The sequence below is a fragment of the Eleutherodactylus coqui genome, chromosome 1 (assembly GCF_035609145.1).
Source record: "Eleutherodactylus coqui strain aEleCoq1 chromosome 1, aEleCoq1.hap1, whole genome shotgun sequence".
In the NCBI taxonomy this organism is placed as follows: Eukaryota; Metazoa; Chordata; class Amphibia; order Anura; family Eleutherodactylidae; genus Eleutherodactylus; species Eleutherodactylus coqui.
The window spans coordinates 414,127,231-414,149,105 of record NC_089837.1 but is presented as its reverse complement, the minus strand read 5'-3'; the positions used below and the strand labels follow the sequence as shown (position 1 = coordinate 414,149,105).

Sequence of the window (21,875 nt, the reverse complement as noted above, 5' to 3'; positions counted from 1 at the left end):
AAACACAGGAATACTCCTTTAATTGGTCTCCCGAGATCTTACTGGTTTCCCTGGTTTACTTCCTCTGGATCATCTGGTGGCCTTTAGGGTGGTGTCATGCTCTACCCTGTAATCCGCATAAATACAATTTCTTCTGCTATGTATTTCACCTGCAAATATATCACAGAGGTATTTCTTTACACAGCAGGCACCACATGCAGACCTCTATGTTATTATGGAGGCAGCGTTTACTCATTGAAGAACTCTGGGTATGACTTTGACAGTGAGACATCAAGTTAGCTTGGAGGCTACACTTTGATGCGCAATGAGTTTAAGATGAAGCAATATATAGAGTGGTCCCTCACATTACAATGGCCTCAAGTTACAGTTACATTATTTTAAACATACAAAGGCATTTCATGAGTCATCGTAACTTGAAACCACATTCAATATACAACACCACAGACCGTTCCCATCTATGACCCATGTGTAAGGATAAGCCTCATCCATATTAGCTCAGTTCTTCATAAAGTTATGACCTAAAGTTATAATACATGCAACTTACAATGGACTTCCTGGAATGAACGGATATACTGTTGTAACTTGAGGGTCCGCTATCATGCTATAACTGTACACCATTGCTAGTCCGATATAAATACAATATACTTAATGTTCAGAGCTGTTCCTTCAAGTACCATCATTCCCTTTGCTTACATTTATTGTCTGGCAGTCTTTAGACTACTTCATAATATGCAGTATGAGATCCTTTATGTCATTTGAAAGAGGTTTTTATAGCACCCCATGAAAAAGGAAAGGGTTACACAAAACTTTGCACAAAGCCACTGACTTGTTTTACAATAAAAGTTTGGTTTCGGTTGCATTAAACACATTAGCTTTGTTTAACATATGTGCGGTTACTGTGTAATAAAAGGAAAGCAAACACAGGCTGTTTTATCAAAACCTGTCCCAGCAAGGAAGTATACAACTCAAATAAGTTTAAAAATGATTCTAAAATGCCTAACAAGCAACTCAAACAGTACGGTTAACGTTATCTTGGCACCGGTTTGTATATAGGCTCATTAAAACCAGGGGGAAAAAAAAGTTGAGATTCTCATACCTGACAATAGAAAAAGATAATATTTCTAGCATAAAGTAGCTCTGTAGATCTCCCACATCTTAGATGACTGACATGGTTTAATGATGTTCCAAGTAGTAAAATCTAGTCACACACAAAGATTTGGCTCTTGGGCAGGGAGTCACATAACTATAGAGCATAAAAACATTGTTAATTACATTCTGGGCCTTTGCCGAGAAAACATGCAATCCTGAAGTGTACAGAAATACCTGCAGGTCAAAAGAGACTATCATATAATTAGTGAACTTTGGCAATTAATGAGGAAGAAAAGAAATGACAGTGTTCTTGAACAAGTAATGAAATGTTTGTAATGCTTCATGTGGGCAAAAATGGAAGGCAGTAACTTGTGTCTACAGGAAACATTGGACCTTTATAGATCAGGAACTAACAGACAGTATACAGTGGAGGTAAAGAAAGGTAGAAGGGAGGTAAAAGCAAATGGGATTGTACCTTTGTGAAGGCTACTGGAAATTTTGGGACTTTGTCCATATAGCCGGTTTCACACGGGCGACAAAATTGCACGATTTTCTCACGATGCAACAGTGCGACAAATCGCATGTATTGGAAGCCAGTGCTTTCCTATGGGTTCCTTCACATTAGCGATGTTTAGTAGCATGCCACATTGCGAGAAAAAAAAACAAAAAACAGAGGTTGCTAGATATGCCTGCGACTTTTGAAGTTTTGTTGCCTATGTTTCCCATGGAGCCTTCCTTTCTGTTGCAGCGTACCGGCTTTCAAGCGATGCAACTTTTTGTAAAAGCCCTAAAATAAGCCCTAGTTACATATAAAAAAAAAATTTACCTAACAGCTGCTTTTCGCTCTGCCATGTCTTCTCTGCAGGTCCCTGACACTTGCTTGAAGTCTTCTGTCATCGCTTCCTGGATTGGAGGTTTAGATTCCCCGCCTCCAGGAAGCACTGGCTGTGATTGGTTTTCGAGCTCCGCAGCTCAGCCAATCACAGCTATTGCATCCAATGACTGCGATTGGTTCATCGAGCGCCACAGCTCACCCAATCACAGCCAGCACTCCCTGGAGACAGGGAATTTAAACTTCCAATCCAGGAAGCGATGGCAGAAGACTATAGAGGTTTCTACATGATAGGTTTTAATTAGAATTACTCCTAAACACCACTATATTTCACGGGGCCTAAGAGATATATACGGATATTGAAGCTCTCCATGGAAACCTTCAATATGCCCCATCACCTGTACAATTCCACTGAAAAACAAAAAACTTAAATCTTTTAGAGTGGAAAATAACAAAAACTAATGCAGTGCCATAAATAGCCACACCCTAAAAAAACTTTGAATAGGGTCATAAAATAAGAGTGTATCAACAGTCTTTTTGGGTAGGTGTCTTAGCAGCATGGTACATCTTAACTTGGTAATCTTTGGCGAATCTTCCTTGTAAAGCACTCTAACTCTGCGGGGACATCTCATGTGTACCTCCCTCTTCAGGTCAACTCACAGATTTTCGATGGGATTTAGGTCTGGGCTTTGGCTGGTCCATTCCAAAACTTTGAACTTCTTCTGGCACAGCTATTCTTTTGTTGCTTTTGGAGGTATACTCTGGGTGGTTGTCGTGTTGAAAGGCAAAATTCCTCTTCATCTTCAGTTTATTTTTTTTTAAGCAGTGGACTGAAAGTTGCTGATATTTGGAACTATTCATAGTTCCCTCCATGTTGACTAAAGACCCAGTTCCAGCAGCAGAAAAATAACATCAATGCATAATGCTGCCTCCACCATGCTTCACTGCTGTAAGGTGATTTTTTTGGTGATGTGCAGTGTTAGCTTTGTGCTTAATAGGTGTCTACAACTATCTGAAGGGCTGTGACAGTGCAGAGGGATCAGCCCTATTCTCATTTGCACAAGGAAAGACTGGAAGCAAAGGGATGAAACTGAAAGGGAGGAGACACAGCTTAGATATTAGAAAAAACTTTGACAGTGAGGGTGATCGATGAGTTGAACAGGTTACCATGGGAGGTGGTGAGTTCTCCTCCAATGGAAGTCTTCAAACAGAGGCTGGACAAATATCTGTCTGGGATGATTTAGTAAATCTTGCACTGAGCAGGGGGTTGGACTCGATGACCCTGGAGGTCCCTTCCAATCTACCATTCTATACTATGATTCAAACATAGCTTTTGAAATTATGGCCAAGTTGTTCAACCTTGCTTTCATCATACCATACCATGCTTTCTCACACACTTTGAGCAGATTTGCTGTTTGTTTTGGTAAAACATGGCCAGGCTTGAATGTTTTTGTTAGAAAAGGCTTCTTACCACCCTACCCCACAGCCCAGACATAAGAATACAGGAGTCATTGCCACGTGGTGACACAACCATAACTACACAACCAGTACTTGGCAGAAAATACTGTAGCTCCTGGACCAATTTTCTTCTGGTATTTTCATCAAAGGGACATCCAGTTCTTGGTAAGGTCACAGTTATACCAAATTTAATCCACTTCTTGATGACAGTCTTCACTCTGTTCCATGGTATATGAATGCTACTTTTCAAGTATCCGATCCCTTTGATGTGTTATAAGCTCTTTATAGACCATGGCTTTTGCTGAAAACGCAACTAATAAAGTTCAGCTCTTCTATTAGAGTCTTCCTGACATTTTCTAAGTTGTAAATTAGAATCACTTTGAATAATGGTAAATGTGTACTGACTATTTATCAAGAGCTTAAATGTGATTGGCCTATTCTGAACATAACCACATCCACCAAATATAAGAGGGTTAATTTAATTTATTTTCATTTTTCCACCCTAATTTGGGTTTAATTGGGGAAAGATTTTGTACTAATTTGCCTGTTATATGCTACTGTGTATACTATATTACCCATAGCTCCCAATCACAGCTCGGCTTTCATTTCATATTTTTTCTTTGAAAAATGAAAGCCGCACTGATTGGTTGCTATGGATAAGAAAGACAGTTTTCATTCTAGACAAGTTTATAAATCTCCCCAAATTTTTTTAAAAAAAAGGCAACAAGAAGCAGCACTCAGACAGTAAAACACTGCTATGATTAAGGACTGAAGTGTGCAAACTAAGTGATTACCTATTCCTCTAATCACTATTACTGTTTATAATGAGAAAATGAAAAGGTTAAGCTTCTTACTGCTGGTCACTGTCTTTATAACTTTAGAGATACCACGGCTTTGGGATTGCAGTTGACAAGTGTGCAGTGAAGAGAGGTAAGACGGCTGCTTGTATTACCTGCTATACACCACTAGGAAATGCCTAGGTGTCCCACCAATCCCATCAAACCAGATTTTCCCAACCGGCACAGCGAGTGGCCAGAAGCACCACTGGGTCGGTTGAAATGCTGAAGACCCCTCAGTCCTTAGTTCTATTGATAAGAAGTCTCAGAGGTCAAACAACTTGAACCATAACGTTCTAGTAAAGTATATCATACTTCTACATGCCCGCTGTCATTAACGACACACAGTAAGGCTGCTCCTCCATAGGCGGTTTTTATAGCAGTTTGCGCTGTGTTAAACGCTGTAAAGCTCCTTCATTGATTTCAATGGGGCTTCTCAGATGAGTGTTCGCTGTCCGCTTTATTTCAGTGCATTTCAGCGATTTTTAACAGACCTCATCACATCGCAATGATGGGGTGCATTTAAAAACGCACTTGAACATGTCGGTCGAAAATGCTGTAAAACGCTGCATTTAAAAATGAACCATTTTTCCAGATGCCGGTGTGAGAGCAGCCTAACACAAGCAGACTTTATAGTTTGAGATTTGAAATCACTAATGCATGGCTGTTGCAGTATATCTAACCTCAACAGGGTGGTATGTACTGTACACTAAACTTTCATAAGAGTTACCTGCAAATGTCACATGACGAATATATAAATAAGACATGGAATGAAAAAAAAAAGGTGTCTAGGCAGTACGAAAGCCACTCACAAGTAGCGTTAAATTGCCATTTAAACATACGTATACAAGGTGTACCAACATTGCTATACAGCCCTAGGCTTAAAAGATATTGAAGCTTATTTATCAAAACGGTCTAAGACTGTCTTTGTTGTCTCGTTAGAGACAACCAATCACAATCTAGCTTTCCCTTCTTACAGTGCTCTCATAAAATGAAAGCTGAGCTATGATTGGACGATATGGGCAACAGTGTTTTACTTTTAGACCGTTTTGATAGATCTGCCCCATTGCTTCCTTTGAACACTATGTTACAGTTTAAATACATTAGTTTCTTATTTTGCGCGGATTTTGAGTTTTTCTGTTTTATATTCCAGAGATGCATTCATAGTTCATCTGGTTGCCACTAGAAATAATAAACAATCTTGCTTCCTAGAATGCAAATTAGACCAAGCTCTGTGCAGACACCGAGCCATTATGAAATGCTCGAATCTTAGAGCTCTCCAACATTCGGAACGGTGAAGGCAGCGCAGGTCTGTAATTTACATCGTCGTGACATTAGAGCTTAGTACAACAGTGGACATACTTGCTAATGCTTTCCATGTATCAACTTGTGATAAATAGCAACACAAATGTACAACACAATTATTGCACCATATCTAATGGTAAAAGCCTGGTTCTCAATCAAGGATCTTTACTCTCCCGATGGATGACATTGTCAGATATAGTCAGTTCTACAGGTTTCACTTTTGAGGACTGATCATCTCTCTTGACATGTCTGTTTTAGTAAGTACCTGTACAAACAGTAATTCTAAAGCATCTTCACTTAGAATTAGGAGCTGTACATTCTGCTGTTGGGCTACCTACACACGGGCGAACGCGATATTGTGCTCGCCAGCATGTGTTTTCACACCGATGCAAGGGGTTATACTGGCAAAACCGCCTCCAATCAGTTCAGTAAAGTAGAGATCCTCCGAACGGCTTTCAACCACATTAGAGGATCGATAAGCATTTCCCATTGTTTTCAATGGGAAACCTCATATCACACTCACATGCACATCACAGGCTGTGTGATGTGTTTTACTGTCCCATTGAAAACAATAGGCGATGCGTTCCAATTAAGGAAAGATGGGACATACAGGGCTTCATATTCATGTCTCGCAAGCACAAATCTCGTGTGAGTTTCTTGGCCCTGGGAAACTAGCCTTAGGAAGCATTTATGCAGTCTTTTTTACTTCGTTGTGGAATCTCATCTGGGGCTTCCTTCACAGCTACTGAATACAGCACTTTGATGGAGTCCCCAACAGAACCATGTATGGTCATTAGTGAAACAAGACACCACTTTGGTGTCTGTTTTATAAGGATTGTGTTTGTTCTGTACACAAAATATAACAGAAAGAGTCGTCTACCAAATATAACAGAAATAAATGGAACCCCAATGTGGTATAGGTTTCATTAATACAAGTGCATGGTTCAGTTCGGGGGTTCTGTCAGTGATATTTTAGGCAGATGTGATGGAACCCCCTGGGGAAAAAACAAAAAACAAAAAAAAAAAACACACAGGGTGTGTCCCTACAGATTTACACTGTATCATTGAATAGTAGAGTTGGAAGGGACCTCCAGGGTCAACTGCTCAATGCAGGATTCACTAAATCATCCCAGACAGATATTTTTCCAGCCTCTGTTTGAACACTTCCATTGAAGGAGAACTTGCCACCTCCCGTGGTAACCTGTTCCACTCATTGATCACCCTCACTGTCAGAAAGCTTTTTCTAATATCTAATCTGTGTCTTCTCCCTTTCAGTTTCATCCCATTGCTTCTAGTCTTTCCTTGTGCAAATGAGAATAGGGCTGATCCCTCTGCACTGTGACAGCCCCTCAGATATTTGTAGACGCTAAGCTTCTCTTAATACATCCCAGAATGGTGTTTGCCTTTTTGGCTGCTGCATCACATTGTTGACTCACGTTCAGTCTATGATCTATTAGTATAGTCTTTTTCACATGTGCTGCTTAGCCCAATTCCTCCCATTCTGTATGTGCTTTTTTTCATTTTTCCTGCCCAGATGTAGGACTTTGCATTTCTCCTTGTTAAATACCATTCTGTTAGTCGCTCCCCTGTAGGCTTAAAGGCCCATTTAAACGTAACGATTATCACTCAGCAATTCGTTCAAACTATGGCACGAGTGACAATCGTTGAGTGTAAACGCTACCATCGTGCGCTTTCCGGCTGAATGATGATTTTAAGGTGAGCTTAAATCCATTGCCCAGCTACAGAGAGACTGCACACTGTGTTCTGAGCAGGTGTCGGGAGATTACATTGTATTCGAGTGCTGTTGCCACGTCTTCCTACATATTTGCACTGTCAGGACAGATTGGTCGGCATCAGACTGTATAGGTATATGCTCCACTGAAAAAGATAATACCCAAAAAACAAGTGCAGTAGGTGTAGTGAACGAGTTAATAAAGAACACTACTTAACTTGAGCGATACATGAGTCAATGTGCTGCAATCTGCTTTACAGTTATAACAACATTGCTAATGGATCTTTTATAAATAAAAGGTTTTCAGTGCAGCACTTCTCTCCTTTTTAAGCATTATGGATGCTCTTCTGAATGGTGTCTTTCTGAATGAACAAAAGGAATATGATTAAATGGCACGGCACACCCAGTTTCTTCTTTTATATTTAATACGTTAATACCACTTTTGCTAATTACTCAGACCTGAGCCTTTACTTTAAATCTATGTATTTAGGCTGGTCTCTAGCATGCAACTCCAGTCCATTGTCCTTCTGCCCTGGCTTTTTTTCAATGTGCTTAATGTTGATAGATAAAAAGTGCCAAGCATATATTATAGAAGGTAAGGAAGGTGTATGAAGTACTGATATATTATCCAAATGACTGTATGGTGTCTTATACTCCCCGCTATCTTGTAACCACAAACTGTAGCACTGTAACCATGTAAGATAGTCAACAAATCCAAGACGTATCCAGAGATCATGCTGGAAGTCTCACTATGCTTTGTGTTGTGAAACTGCAGAGAAAGTTTTTTAGAGCGCAAAAGAATGTAATATTAAAGGTCAGACAATGTTGGGGGTGGACATTTGGGTCTACATGGCCCCCAATAGTAAGCCTGTCAACTGCTATCTTCATATTTAAAGAGGTTATCAGGTTATTGGACAACGCCGCCCCTATACTGCCAAGTACAGCGTTACAGTTCTGAACTCCTGCCATCGGGGTGTCCAGGATATGAGCGCGGATTCAGGATAACAGGTGGGGATGCTGTAGCTTCTCATTGGCTGAAGCGGTATGTTGACTTTCTGTGACATCTCCACAGCACACACCTGCAGGGCTACAGTGCCGCTGACCTGTGCCAGAGGAGGAAGTCCACTTTTTATTTTAACACTGTTAGGCCTTAGTCAGACGGGCGTTTTTTCGCGCGATTTGTGGATCGCATAACGGATGCACATCCGCAAATCGCGTGACCGGTGCCCGAAAATCGCTCGAAAATCTGCTCCTAGCCGCGTTTCATTAGAAACGGGCTGGAGCTGTCCAGCGCATTGCATTCAATGGAGCCTGCAATACAGCCGACTCCATCGAAAGCAATGCGCTGCAGGCGAGTGTGGGATGAATTGTCAGGAAGGGCTTAAATATATAAGCCCTTCCCTGCAATTCATCCAGAAAAGTGTTAAAAAAAAAATATATATATATACATACTCACCTGCTCCCGGCAGCCGGAGTTCCGCGCGGCCGGCCTGCAGTGGGTGTGAAGGGGGTGTGAGTCAGACCTACCCCCTGATTAGCTCAGCGCTGAGCCAATCAGGGGGCAGGTCTGACTCACATCCCCTTCACACCCACTGCAGGCCGGCCGCGCGGAACTCTGGCTGCCGGGAGCAGGTGAGTATATATATATTTTTTATTTTAACACTTTTCTGGATGAATTGCAGGGAAGGGCTTATATATTTAAGCCCTTCCCGACAATTCATCCCGCGCACGCCGGCATCCCATTGCTTTCAATGGAGTCGGCTGTATTGCCGGCTCCATTGAATTCAATGGGCAAACATCGTTCTTCCCTGCCACAGCTGTAACAGCTGTGGCAGAGAAGACTGATTTGTCTTCTATATGTTCTCAATGGGGTTGGCGCTGCTGCCGCCGGCCCCATTGAGCGCATATAGAGAAGAGAACAGGAATCACAGATCGCAGATAGGTGCAATCTGCGATTTCTGTTCTATAATTTATCAGACGAGCGCATAAAAAGCGCTCATGTGTCCGATACCATTGCAAAGCAATGGTTTAAAAAAAAACAAAAAAAAACGCTGGACGCATGCGCAAATCGCGCAGAAAAACGCCCGTCTGACTAAGGCCTTAAGGGAAAGGGGACAATGCTGTCCAGTAATAACTCCTTTAAATAGTAGTATGCTGACATGTAGCAGATATGGGGTAAATCTTCTCTCCGGATTTGCATGTGGAGAATCTGCAGCATATTAACTGAATTGCTACATCTGTAAATTAATTTAATTTACCAATGTAGCCAATATTAACATGGGTCGGTGGGGTGATATCAACTTGGTCTGCAGTAACTATACAATAAAGTATATATTTGGTCAAGAATAACAATCTGTTTATTGAAGCACTCAGAAACTACGCAACACTAAAAAATGCAATAGTGCTTAAAGGGGTTCTGTCATTAGAAAAACAAAACTAACAAGACTTCTCTATTCCTCCCCAGGCAGTCTTCTTACCGATCTGCTCCTGGCTCCTCCAGTCCCCCGGGTCACCACCTCTAGCCGGCCGAGTCCTCTTCTTCCTGTGACGTTACCTACAGCCACAGGCATTCTGCTTCTGCCAGGTCAGTGTAAACAATATCACCAGTGATGTAACATTCACTACCTAGCAGGGAATGCGGACTCATATGCTGGGCTATTGCTGAGACTGAGCATGCGCACTGTCTCACCGCAACAGTATATGAACACTCATGGCAAAACACTGGGCATGCACAACCTCAGCAATAGTGAGACATAGCATTCACTGCCTAGCAAGCCGAATCCCATGTCACTAGTGACATAGCATATACTGTCCTGCAGGAAGCAGAAGAAAGAGAATGGACGCTCCATAACAGGAAGAAGAGTATCTGGCCGGCTTGCGGTGAGGTGACCTGGAGGGCTGCAGGAGCCAGGAGAGGATTGATGAGGAGAAGATGTGGTAAGAAGACTGACAGGGTGAGGAATAGGTAAGAATTGATTTTTTTTTTCTAATGGCAGAACCCCTTTAAACTACCAAAGAAGTTTACACCCTATTAAAGGGGTTGTCCCGCGCCGAAACAGGTTTTTTTTTTTTTCAATAGCCCCCCCCCGTTCGGCGCGAGACAAACCCGATGCAGGGGTTTAAAGAAAAAACCGGACAGTGCTTACCTGAATCCCCGCGCTCCGGTGACTTCTTACTTACCTGGTGAAGATGGCCGCCGGGATCTTCACCCTCGGTGGACCGCAGGGCTTCTGTGCGGTCCATTGCCGATTCCAGCCTCCTGATTGGCTGGAATCGGCACACGTGACGGGGCGGAGCTACGAGGAGCCGCTCTCTGGCACGAGCGGCCCCATTCAGAAGACAGAAGACCGGACTGCGCAAGCGCGTCTAATCGGGCGATTAGACGCTGAAGATTAGACGGCACCATGGAGACGAGAACGCTAGCAACGGAACAGGTAAGTGAATAACTTCTGTATGGCTCATAATTAATGCACAATGTACATTAAAAAGTGCATTAATATGGCCATACAGAAGTGTATACCCCCACTTTGTTTCGCGGGACAACCCCTTTAAGTACAACTACCTACATCTCCAAACCCCTCATATATAATAATTGCCAGACCCATAAAAAAGATGAGAAAGATAGACTATGAAAAACAGAATAAATATAAATATCTGAATAAGAAGCCATAATACTATGGTAAATGGATACAAAATTATCTAATAATCCACCATATCTCCACATAATGTAACCCCTGAGGGAGCCACATTAGGTGCCGGTACATATGGGGTTTCCAAGCTCTCTCTCTTCTACTTTATTTTGGCCAGTGGTATAACATCTTTATCCTTAAGATGCTTCGGATGTATTATTTATGCTGAGATATTATATCTGCAAGACGCTATCCTGTCCGCATGAGCCAATATACCTGCAGAACGACGACATCACCTGACAGAACCTATTTAAAATAAATCACTATGGTTCTGGAGGTCAAGAAGGGCCCGATGCACTAGTAGATGGGTGCTAATAAAGCGGCTATTCAGTGTACATCATGCCTCCACCATTATGATTTTTTCCAACATCCTTGTGCCTCATGGGTTCTGCACCTGCACTTTATGCTTTCACTTGCTACTGGCTGGTATTTGTTGCATTCAATGGGTTCTATTCTCAGTGTTTACTGCAAACACAGTCGTGTAAAGTCCAAGAAGCAATATGGGTTAATTATACTATCCCAGATTTTTTATTTTATTTTTTTAAAACTTACATTTATAGCGAGAAATTTAGCTTTGTAAATGCCTTAAAAGGAGTGCGCACGTTCTGGAACTTTATTATTAGTAGGTCCCATATTCTGTGATACATTATTTCATGATATACCTTTCCGTGTGCTGTCCGTATTTAAAAGTAAACTGGTGTATTCAGACACGCGACGTTTTATGTGGACTGATGTTGCATGTTGGAAAAAAAAATTGCAGAATGTCCTATTCATGGACCAAAATCAACCATGATAGTCTACAGGAGCATATAAACCCCCCAAACACTGTAAAAACATTAATGTTACATGCGTGTGCTACTTTTTTTTTTACGCATGTTGTCAGAAGACCGTGTAAACAAAAAATCTATTTTGCCTTGTATTTTTTTGTGCACGTGAAGAACAGTTGACATATGAGAAAATGCACACAAAAATACATGCAACACACACATATATACACAGTCAAATTAGTCAGACTGAGATTGTATATCCCCATGTGGATGAGCCCTAAGGGACCTTATAACTGCACATACACCTTTTTACAGCCGTGCAGGTTTACCTCGGCACTGATTGCCCATGGCAGTAAGAGCCAAATCTCAGATATCTGACAGCTGGGCTCCTGCTCTAACCAGGAACAGAGAACTACCAGTCAACAGTGTAACCCCTTCCATGCTGTGATAATGATCGCGGCATGTAAGTGGGTGACAGGGAGTGAATAGAATCGACGAGGTGCTGATGGCATTCGAAGGGCCTGACAAAGGCCTCTGTGTCTGCCATGTTACTCGGCCTATCAGACCCTGCTTCTGGCAGAGTCTAACAGGCTGCTGTAACATGCACAGTGCATTATATTACAGAAGTAATGCAATGTACTATGCTAGTGATCGAATGAAAATGTAAAGTATAAACGTGGAATCGCTGTAATCATATTAACCCACAGAATGAGGTTAAAATGTCACTTATAATGCAGTGAATACTGTAAACTTAAAAACAGTTTTGAAAATCCTGTTTTTTGATAATCCTACCTCCAAAAAATAGATTAAAAAGAGATTAAAAAAGTCATCTGTACCTCAAAATTGTAGCAAAATTTTGTATAAAAATTACAGGTTGTCCTGCAAAAAATAAGTCCTTATGCAGTTCTGTTGAAGAAAAAACAATGTTATAGGTCTTTGTAATGCAGCATCTGAGGAACTAAGTATTTAGGGTGCTAGCGTAACACCTTGGTATCACCATAATTGTGCTGGTCCACATAGTCCTGTTTTCTTTTACCACAGGGTGAATGGCAATAAGACAAAACCCAACAATTGTGTAAATTGGTTTTTACAATCCCCCCAAAAATGAATAGGTGGTGTGTACCCCAAAATAATACCATTAAAGAAAATATAACTTGTACTGCAAAAAAAGTGATTACGGTGATAAAAAAATTTTTTTTTAAAAACTTTGGCTTTTTCAAAATGGTGCTGAAACAAAAATTAACATAGCTTGACATTAAGCTACAAAATAGGCCTGTCACTAAGGGGTTAAACAAACAAAAGATGAACATTTGTTTGCGGGTGGAGCCCGAAAACTGCATAGAAAATAGTCTCATGATGAAAAGCTAAAGTCCGTTTTGAAGCCTCGTACAACGGAATGCTCTACACACCTTTACCATAGACACAGACAAGAATAAGTGTTATTCCGCAGCCCTAATTTGTTTTTCTAATTTTGTGTCTCATTAAATGAAAAGGAATTTAGAGCATTTTAATCTGTATAATCTAAAATAATGACATGGAGACACAATAAAAGTTGTGAATGAACAAAAGCTTTGGTTATTCAGGAACACTGCGGTTTTCTTCGGCTTCTTAAATACATTTCAATTAACAAGTTATTGATTTATTTTTATTTTTCATTTCAGACATGAAGAGGAGGCAAAGAAGAGACACGTGAGCCGTAGAGATCATTCTCATGGACTGGTAAGGAATTTATAACCTCAAAATGACTATATAACCCCAGGCATTCACAGCATTATGTATTTGCCTAATCGTGTTTGATGTTTTCAGTAAAAATAGCGATGATGTAAGAAATTTAGATCAAACAAAATAATTAAAATAAAAAACCCTATTGTTTTAGTGACAAAATAAACCTCTAGTAACCGACATCACACGGCCATATGTAATTCTAGTTCACCATCTAGTGGCGGACGGAGTCATTGCAAAGCTTCAACCTGCAAATAGAAGTGCTTTCAGAGGGCATCGCCAATTCCACTTCCATAATCCGATCCATTTCCCACTCATTGCCTTCATTTTATTACCTTAAGCTTCCACATCTGTAACTACACTTGCAACCTAAAATTGCAAAGGCATAATACAAAAAAAAGCCTTTCAACAGCAATAGGTTTTCTAAAGCCAAGACTACCTAAAATGTATGAATGTATGAAGTAAAATTATTTACTACAGTTATAAGTTCAATAGAAGGAGCATAGCAGTGACTAAAGGATACTTTTACACTGCCCGACAGTTGCCCATGTAATCGCACAAACAAGCAGCTGTTGCCCTGTCCGGTCTCATGTTTACACGGGCCAAGTGAGCTACAACTGCGCACTTGTTGGAGTTGTTCGGTTTTCAGCTCACTGAGTGACAGGCAGCCTGTACAAACAGGCGGTCCATCTATGAATGGCTCCCTGTTTTCTCTGAATGGAGGGGGCAGAAGAGATCTCCAATGCACTCCAAGTTCATTCAATAAGCGAATGTTGGGCACTAAACGCAACCATCTGGGCCTGCAGAAACAAAGATGGCCTCTGACTACCTGATATGCACCATGTATAGTTTGCATTGGTAGTTTAAAGACACTACATGCTGCTCTGACTGGCCAGTACTGCTCATGCAGGGAGCAGTGGGTAATCAAAGCAGGTGTAGGGTCTTTGACTGCTTGATATACACTGTACATTAATATATACCATTAGTCTGAGAAGCTGGTGTGGCCATCTTTGTTTCTCCAGGACTGGAGAGGCGCTTTAAGCTTGATCAGTGTCTTAGAAATAGATCCCTCACTACTGGAAAAATGGGGGTAGCCTGCTCACTTTCTTAATAATCGATCGGATACCCCTTGTAGAGGCGCACTACAGAGAATGGTCTGTAGGGGGCAATAGACAGGCAGTCTGGTGCTTGAGACAAGAAGAAAACACCCGCAGGTGTGGTCAGTAAGGAAGATAAAGGTGTTTGTTCCTGCTGCAGTCAGGGGTGAAGTGGGCTGCAAGCCAGAGACAGGTCCAGTGAGAGGGACCTGGGTTGTGAGCCAGAGAGGTCCAGTGAGAGGGACCTGGGCTGTGAGAGCCCAAGACAGATCCAGAGGGAGACCTGGACGCAAGAGGTCTGGAGAGAGACCTGGATGCTGGAGAGACTGTTCGTGTGCCTCAGGAAAGTTGGAGTGAAACCGTCCTGAGGAAAAGCAGAGTAAGTCCTGAAGACAACTGTATGAAGCTGCTCTGGAGAGTGGGTGAGAACCACAGTTAGACTGTTTATCAAAAGCTTGAAGTAAAAGGACATTTAAGTTTATTTGCTGAAGAGCTGTGCTGAAACAAGCTGATATTGCAGAGAATAGTGAAAATAAATCAGAATTTGGAGTTTAATCCATTGGTGTCTACCTTGATGTGAGCAAATGATCCCCGGGTTGTTACACCCTTTAAAGGAGCAATCTGGGTAAATTTGAAGCACCATGTTATACCTAGTGCAGGGTACAATGCATGACTGATAGGAATTCAGACCAGGGAACAGTCATAATTCATATCTCCTGGATTGCTTTTTCAAGTTGCTGAAACTAGGGCTCCAGTTTCCCCTAACACACTAGTCATACTCTCTATCCCCTTTTCATCCTGATCGTGCCAGCCTTGTGGCTGAGGGCTGCACAGAATGGCATCATGGGTTGCATGCGGCCCCTGGGTTGCAGAGGGGGTATCCTTGAACGAAGCAATACTTCGTAGATGTGTACTGTATTTTTAAAATGGAGCCCAATAGGTTTTTAGTTGACAATAATGACACACTGCTATTAAATGTTCCTTTTTCTCTCTTAATATAAACTTTCTATGAGGTTGCCAAGGAAAGGTGTAATAATTCAATATATGGCGTTCCTGCCACAGATATTCTTACAAGTAGAGGTCACACAACAAGTTGCCCATACAGTTATCCCCCTGGCGCTACAGTACTTAGGATATCAGTGAGCAGGAGTGAAAGACAGGAAAATCAATATGTTCATACAGTGCAAGTCTTTTAACATGAAGATTGGAGTAAGCAGATGTAGTTTCCACACCAGGACCCAGAAGCGTCAACCATTTATATGCCGATTTAGCAATCTACGATCAGCCTGCAGTAAGTGTGATTCTGACACACTGATAGAAGTGAAGATTTGTGCTTCATCCTCAGGGCGGACACCCACTGGCGTTTTTTTCTCCACTGCGCTGCGAGAGCAAGTGAAAACTCTCGCCTCACAGTGCGAGAAAAAAAACGGGATGATGCCAGGATATCGCCAGTCTTTTCAAAGGGGCCAGCAGCAGCAGCGATAGCCCCATTGAAAAGATATGGAGAATACCGCGGACTTCTGTCACAGCTGTGGCAGAAGTGCAGCATGCTATCCCATTGCTTCCAATAGGATCGGTGCTGCTGCCGGTCCCATTGAAAGCAGTGATTTTTGGCAAACCCTGCAGTATGATTTTCGGGGAAGGGCTTGAAATATAAGCCCTTCCCTGAAAATCATCAATAAGTGGTTAAAAAAAGTAAAAAAAAAAAAAAGTACTTACCTATCCGCCACTCATATGCGTTCTCTGGCTGGCTCCCAGACACTGCTATCCAGCACTTTCAGCAGGTGGGGATTTAAAAAAAAAAAATCGCCGCCTCCTGAAAGGGCTGTGCTGATTGCCTGAGCGCTGAGCCAATAACAGCTAGTGCTTAGCTATTGGCTGAGCACTCAGCCAATTACAGAAAGAGCTTAGCTATTCATGAATGAATAGCACTATCTTAGCTATCATAACCCATCAGGGTTTGCCAAAAACCACTGCTTTCAATGGGACCGGCAGCAGCACCGATCCGATTGAAAGCAATGGAATAGCATGTTGCACTTCTGCCACGATTGTCACAGCTGTGACAGCCGTGGCAGAAGACCGCGGTATTCTCCATATCTTTTCAATGGGGCTAGCGCACTGCTGCCGCTGGCCCCATTGAAAAGACTGGCGATATCCCGGCCAATAGTGCTTAGCTATTGGCTGAGCGCTCAGCCAATTACAGATAGTGCTTAGCTATTTATGAATGAATAGCACTATCTTAGCTATTCATGAATGAATAGCTAAGCACTATCTGTAATTCACTGAGCGCTCAGCCAATAGCTAAGCACTAGCTGTTATAGGCTGAGCGCTCAGACAATCAGCACAACCCTTTCAGGAGGCGGCGATTTTTAAATCCCCGCCTGCTGAAAGTGCTGGATAGCAGTGTCCGGGAGCCAGCCGGAGGACGCGTGTGAGTGGCGGATAGGGGAGTACCTTTTTTTTTTTTTTTTTAACCACTTATTGATGATTTTTCAGGGAAGGGCTTATATTTCAAGCCCTTCCCCGAAAATCATACTGCAGGGTTTGCCAAAAACCACTGCTTTCAATGGGATCGGCAGCAGCACCAATCCCATTGAAAGCAATGGGATAGCATGCTGCACTTCTGTCACAGCCGTGACAGCTGTGGCAGAAGTCTGCGGTATTTTTCATATCTTTTTAATGGGGCTAGCGCTGCTGCCGCTGGCCCCATTGAAAAGGCTGGCGATATCCTGGTCTCATTCTGGCGTCTTTCTTGCGCTGCGAGTGTTTTCACTTGCTCTCGCAGCGCAAGATAGAAAATATCGCCAGTGGGTGTCAGCCCTCACACTGAACATTGTAATCTCACTAATGTTTTACAGAAACCTAAAGAAACCTTGAACACAGATCCTACAAACTCGATATTTTTGTTCCGGTCTTAATTTCTAATATATGCTCTTTAAAAGGAGTTGTCCCACCAAAGTTATCTTCTGTGCATAGGTTTGACTGCTGGGACCCCCTTGGATCTTGAGACTGGTCACTGAATGAATGGAGCTACTGACTCGCATGCACACTGCAGCTCCACTCATTTAATTGGGACTGTTGATAAGTCATCCATTCAGATACACTCTTGGCAGATGTTCTGAAGATCAGTGGAGGTCCCAGTAATCATCAAGTTATCCCCTGTTCTGTGGATAGAGGATAACTGATTTAAAAAAAACACAGCTCAACTTAAACAGGTGCTAATGGGGCAATGTTCTGCTAGGAGGGTAGGGCAGAGTTTGACAGGGCGAGGGGCTCCTGCTGCTACTACTTGCCATATAGCCAGAAAGAGGTTTGAGAGAAGAAAAGGGGGAAATGGCTGACGCTCTGAGACACTTATGCAAGATTTATAAAATTCAACACAGTTTTGATGGCAATACGAGACAAGACAGAATCAGCGGAGAGATATATTAAAGTGACCGTCTAGTCCTGGACAAAGATGGTGACAGTACTTGTGCATCAGGTAGTCTGACACTACATTATTGCGCATTGGTAGAGTAAAGCCTGGTTTAGACACAACGATTATCGCTCAAAAGATGTATTTTAAGTGACTTTTGAGCAATAGTCGTCGTGTGCACTTACCGGGCAAAGTGGTCGCTCAAACGTCGAGAGATCACTTTGCGCTCTGAGAGGGGTATGCAGAAGAGAAGCGGAGCCGCTTGTCTTCCGCATCCAGCTGTTCTCTGCTCGGTGCGCTCAGCTGATACAGAGCTGAGCGCTTCGAGCTGGTTATGCAGAACACAGCTGGACCGCTATGTTCTCTATACACTGGCTGTTCACAGAGCACTCAGCTGCTATACAGCTGTGTGCTCCGTGCGTTATTTGCAGAGGGACCTCTCTGTTCTTCAAACCCCGCCTGTGTTCAGGGAGCAGAATACAGCTGAAACAATAGTATCAGCTGTATCCCACTGTGAACTCCCGATAAGGCATGCTGAAAAGACAACAATCAGCGACTGGTTAACGAAAACTGCATGATGTCAGTGTAGTCAGACAACGATTATCGCTCAAAAGATGGCTTTGAGCGATTTTTGAGTGAGAATCATTGTGTCTAAATCAGCCTCAACATACTACATGCTGCTCGGAGACGCCAGTGCTTCTCACAGGGGTAGCACTGGCCAATCAAGTCAGCATGTAGTGTATTAGACTAATGATGCATACTAATGTATAGCGTGCATCAGGTGTCAGAGAAGTGGTGTGGCTATCTTTGCTTGTCGAGGACTGGCAGGTCACTTTCAGCTCAGCATCATAGATCTTGCTATGATAACTGAGAAAATGCCAGCTCGCATGCTGGAAGCCCGACATTATAGTCAATTGAGTCCATCGGGTCTTTTTGTCTGGCATGTGTCGGATCCAGGGGTTTTATTGTTCGGCTCCTGTAACTGAGCTGAACGACTGAAATAAATAGCGCTAGTGTAAGAGAGGCTTATGAAGGTAATGGCAAACAAATTGTCATTTTTAATGCCTTATCTACATACAGCATTCCTTTAAAATTTACTGCAGGAAAACAAAAACACTGAACACAAAGTCTATGTCCATTGCAGATATAGGACACCAATTCTAAAAGATCGCACTCTTACCTGTATGAGTTCTTCTATGTGCCTTCAAGTGAGAACTTTTTGTATAGACCTTGTTACATCCTTCAAAATCACACCTGTGTATTCTCCTCCTCCTGGAGTCCGGAGATTCTGATCTTCGCTGGCGTCTTGTGCTTTCAATACTAAATGGCGAGACTGAGCTGCAAAAGAGCAAATCCAAAAACTCAAAAACAGATCCATGAAAGAAGTGCTAACAGCATCGTAAACACTGCAGATGGATCTTCTCGAATCCTAACTAACATTTCCACAACTCCAGCAATTTACTTGAAGTGTTGTTGAAACGGAATATGAATGCAATTTGTCATCCAGGATGAAGTCACCTTTTGGGATGTCATACAGAGATTTTGTAATTAAAGTCATTATCTATACAGCAAATAAAATGGATGGCCTTGATTGGCACTCCAATAAATTAACTGTGGCTGCTAACAAGGTTTTTCTTGCAGCCCCCTGACAATCGACGGCTTAAGGTGCTTTCACACGGGAAGGAACATTCTGCAATAGCGTTGTCCTGTATGCTGTCCTGTGGAACATTCAGCACCGAAATCTGTAATGTAATGCTTTCCAACCCACTGTCTGACATCTAAAGACATTCTGATTGAAGGCTGTACAGCTCTGATGCCCCTGCCGGACTTCTTACTGTATATTACTGGCCGCTCTATTGTCGGGGGCCTCTCCAGCATGTCCCATACCGTAGTACTGGCTTTAGCCAGTAGATGGCACCATTGTATAATGGCAGAAAGAGAAAGCCACCTAGGAAACCCTGAATCTGAAATTGGATTGCAAAGGGTTAAACATGCAGATTTTGATGCTAAATTGAAGTTGATAGAATCCTGTCAGCAATTCAGCATCAAAAATCTAGTTAGACATGCAAATTGTAGTGCGAAATTCCACAACAGCATATTCTACAACACTGTAGCGGAATATTGTGTCCAGTGTGAAAACACCCTTAAACCGGCAATAAAATTGAGCGTTTTTTTGCGCGATGCGAGAGTGCCTTGGAAACGTTGAATTATGAAACCCATGATTTTCGATGGTTTCCTTCACATTTGCGATGTTTACATTTATGCGATTGTTGTTTTAATGCAGATGGAGAGAGACTACACGGCATTGTGTAGTCTCTCTAGACTATGTGTGTCTAGAGGTTGTGGTTCTTCATAGTGGTTATCCATGTAGCTGAGAAAGCTTAGTGACAAAACACTAGGGAAGCTGCTATATTAGAGATATAAAAAAATGGTGGCAGAAAACGTCCACATGGTCCATGTAGTCTGTTCTGATATATTATTGCCTTTTATATACAGTATGTTTTAGGCTGGCCATCCACGTTCTCCTGAAACACTTTGTGGACAAATAAAAGGACTTGAAATGTCTGCTATGTATTTTCTTCCAAATTGCCTTTCTCTGGTGCGAGTGAATTACAATATAGCTTGCTCCCTGTGTTCATAGATGCAGCCACCAGGGGGAGCACTTGCTGTACAGAACAGTGTTACTACCATGTGCATCATGCAATACTATCAATTTCTTGTCAAACTAATGTAACATAAGCTGTGATCCATTGTGACACAATGTTGCAGTTCTACTGAATATTCGGTATTCATCCCCTAATTGTAAAACTGAGTTATAAGCAGAGGTAATGGTGGGAATCCTCCTGAGTTCCATCTTACAGTTTACAATCAGTAATTGTAAAATAAATGCATACAATGAAATAAATAAGTGTCCAGCTTTGTGCAGCGACCAGGGGTGAAGAGGACTTTACTCCTTATGGACCAGTCTGTTTTGGTCCCAAAGGACCGGACACTTTTTTAGGGATTTTACCCATGTGGTGGTTTTACTGTCCCATTTTTTCCTTTACCTACCAAAATAATTTTTGCTGTGTTCTTTTACACAACATATGGGACGCTAAAATAAAGTAAGGTAACGGGTTCCTCCTTTTGTTTCAGAGGTTTTGATATACAATTTGTACAGTTTTGGATGACAGGGCACACATGGCAACGGATTTGGTTGGCATTGGGTCATTTTCTTTATGTTTATATTTATTTCTCTTTTTTGTTTTTATCATTTATATCCCCCATGAGGTCATATAAGACCTCTGGGGGGGAAATTCACATTATTTTTATTTTATTTTTATTTTTTTATTACACACTTTCCCACTGTAGATAAGGCATACAAAGGAGCCCCAATTACAGGAGACAACATCCTCCTTTAGCGAGAATAGTCCCTTACAGAGCTGATCTGGGTGTGCTAGGACCCTGCAGCTCTGCTGTAGCAGGGGGCACCCGATGGTCACGTGATCACTGGGTTGCATAGTGGAATTAATACTTCCAATTTCACTCTTTAGTAGATCAAGCTCATTGAGTGCTATGTAGCCTGGGAATGAGAAGGCAGAAGTGATTAAAACCCGCTTCTCTCTTCTCCTCTGCTGTGTCTGACAGCAGGGAACCTGACCTGCTCCTGCTGTATTGCAGTGACGTCCCATACAGGCTGGGACAGCATGTACACGTGACATCAGAAGGGAGACCTGAAGCAGCGGGGTGGGACACAGCGGTAGCAGGTAAAGACGAGTATATACGGGTTTATTTTATTATATTAGAGCATATGGAATGGGGTTAAAAGAAATAGTACAACTCAATCAGCCCATTCAAAGGGTGTTCTATCTGATATCACAACCCATTTAAGCTTTCAGGTTACCAGGCTGCTTTTTAATCTCTTCCATAACCCTTGCCCCCCTACGTTCTGGT

General features: G+C 42.2%; 1 protein-coding gene across 2 annotated transcripts in view; it reads right to left on the bottom strand.

Moving 5' to 3' along the window:
- The window catches only part of KLF12 (KLF transcription factor 12), a 165,409-nt gene that overhangs the window by 6,955 nt on the left and 136,579 nt on the right, over positions 1 to 21,875 (bottom strand). For both annotated transcript variants that reach the window (XM_066581095.1, XM_066581085.1), the window contains exon 5: positions 19,123 to 19,280. In XM_066581095.1, coding sequence (XP_066437192.1) covers positions 19,123 to 19,280 — 158 coding nt within the window. The remainder of the gene's footprint in view (positions 1 to 19,122; positions 19,281 to 21,875) is intronic.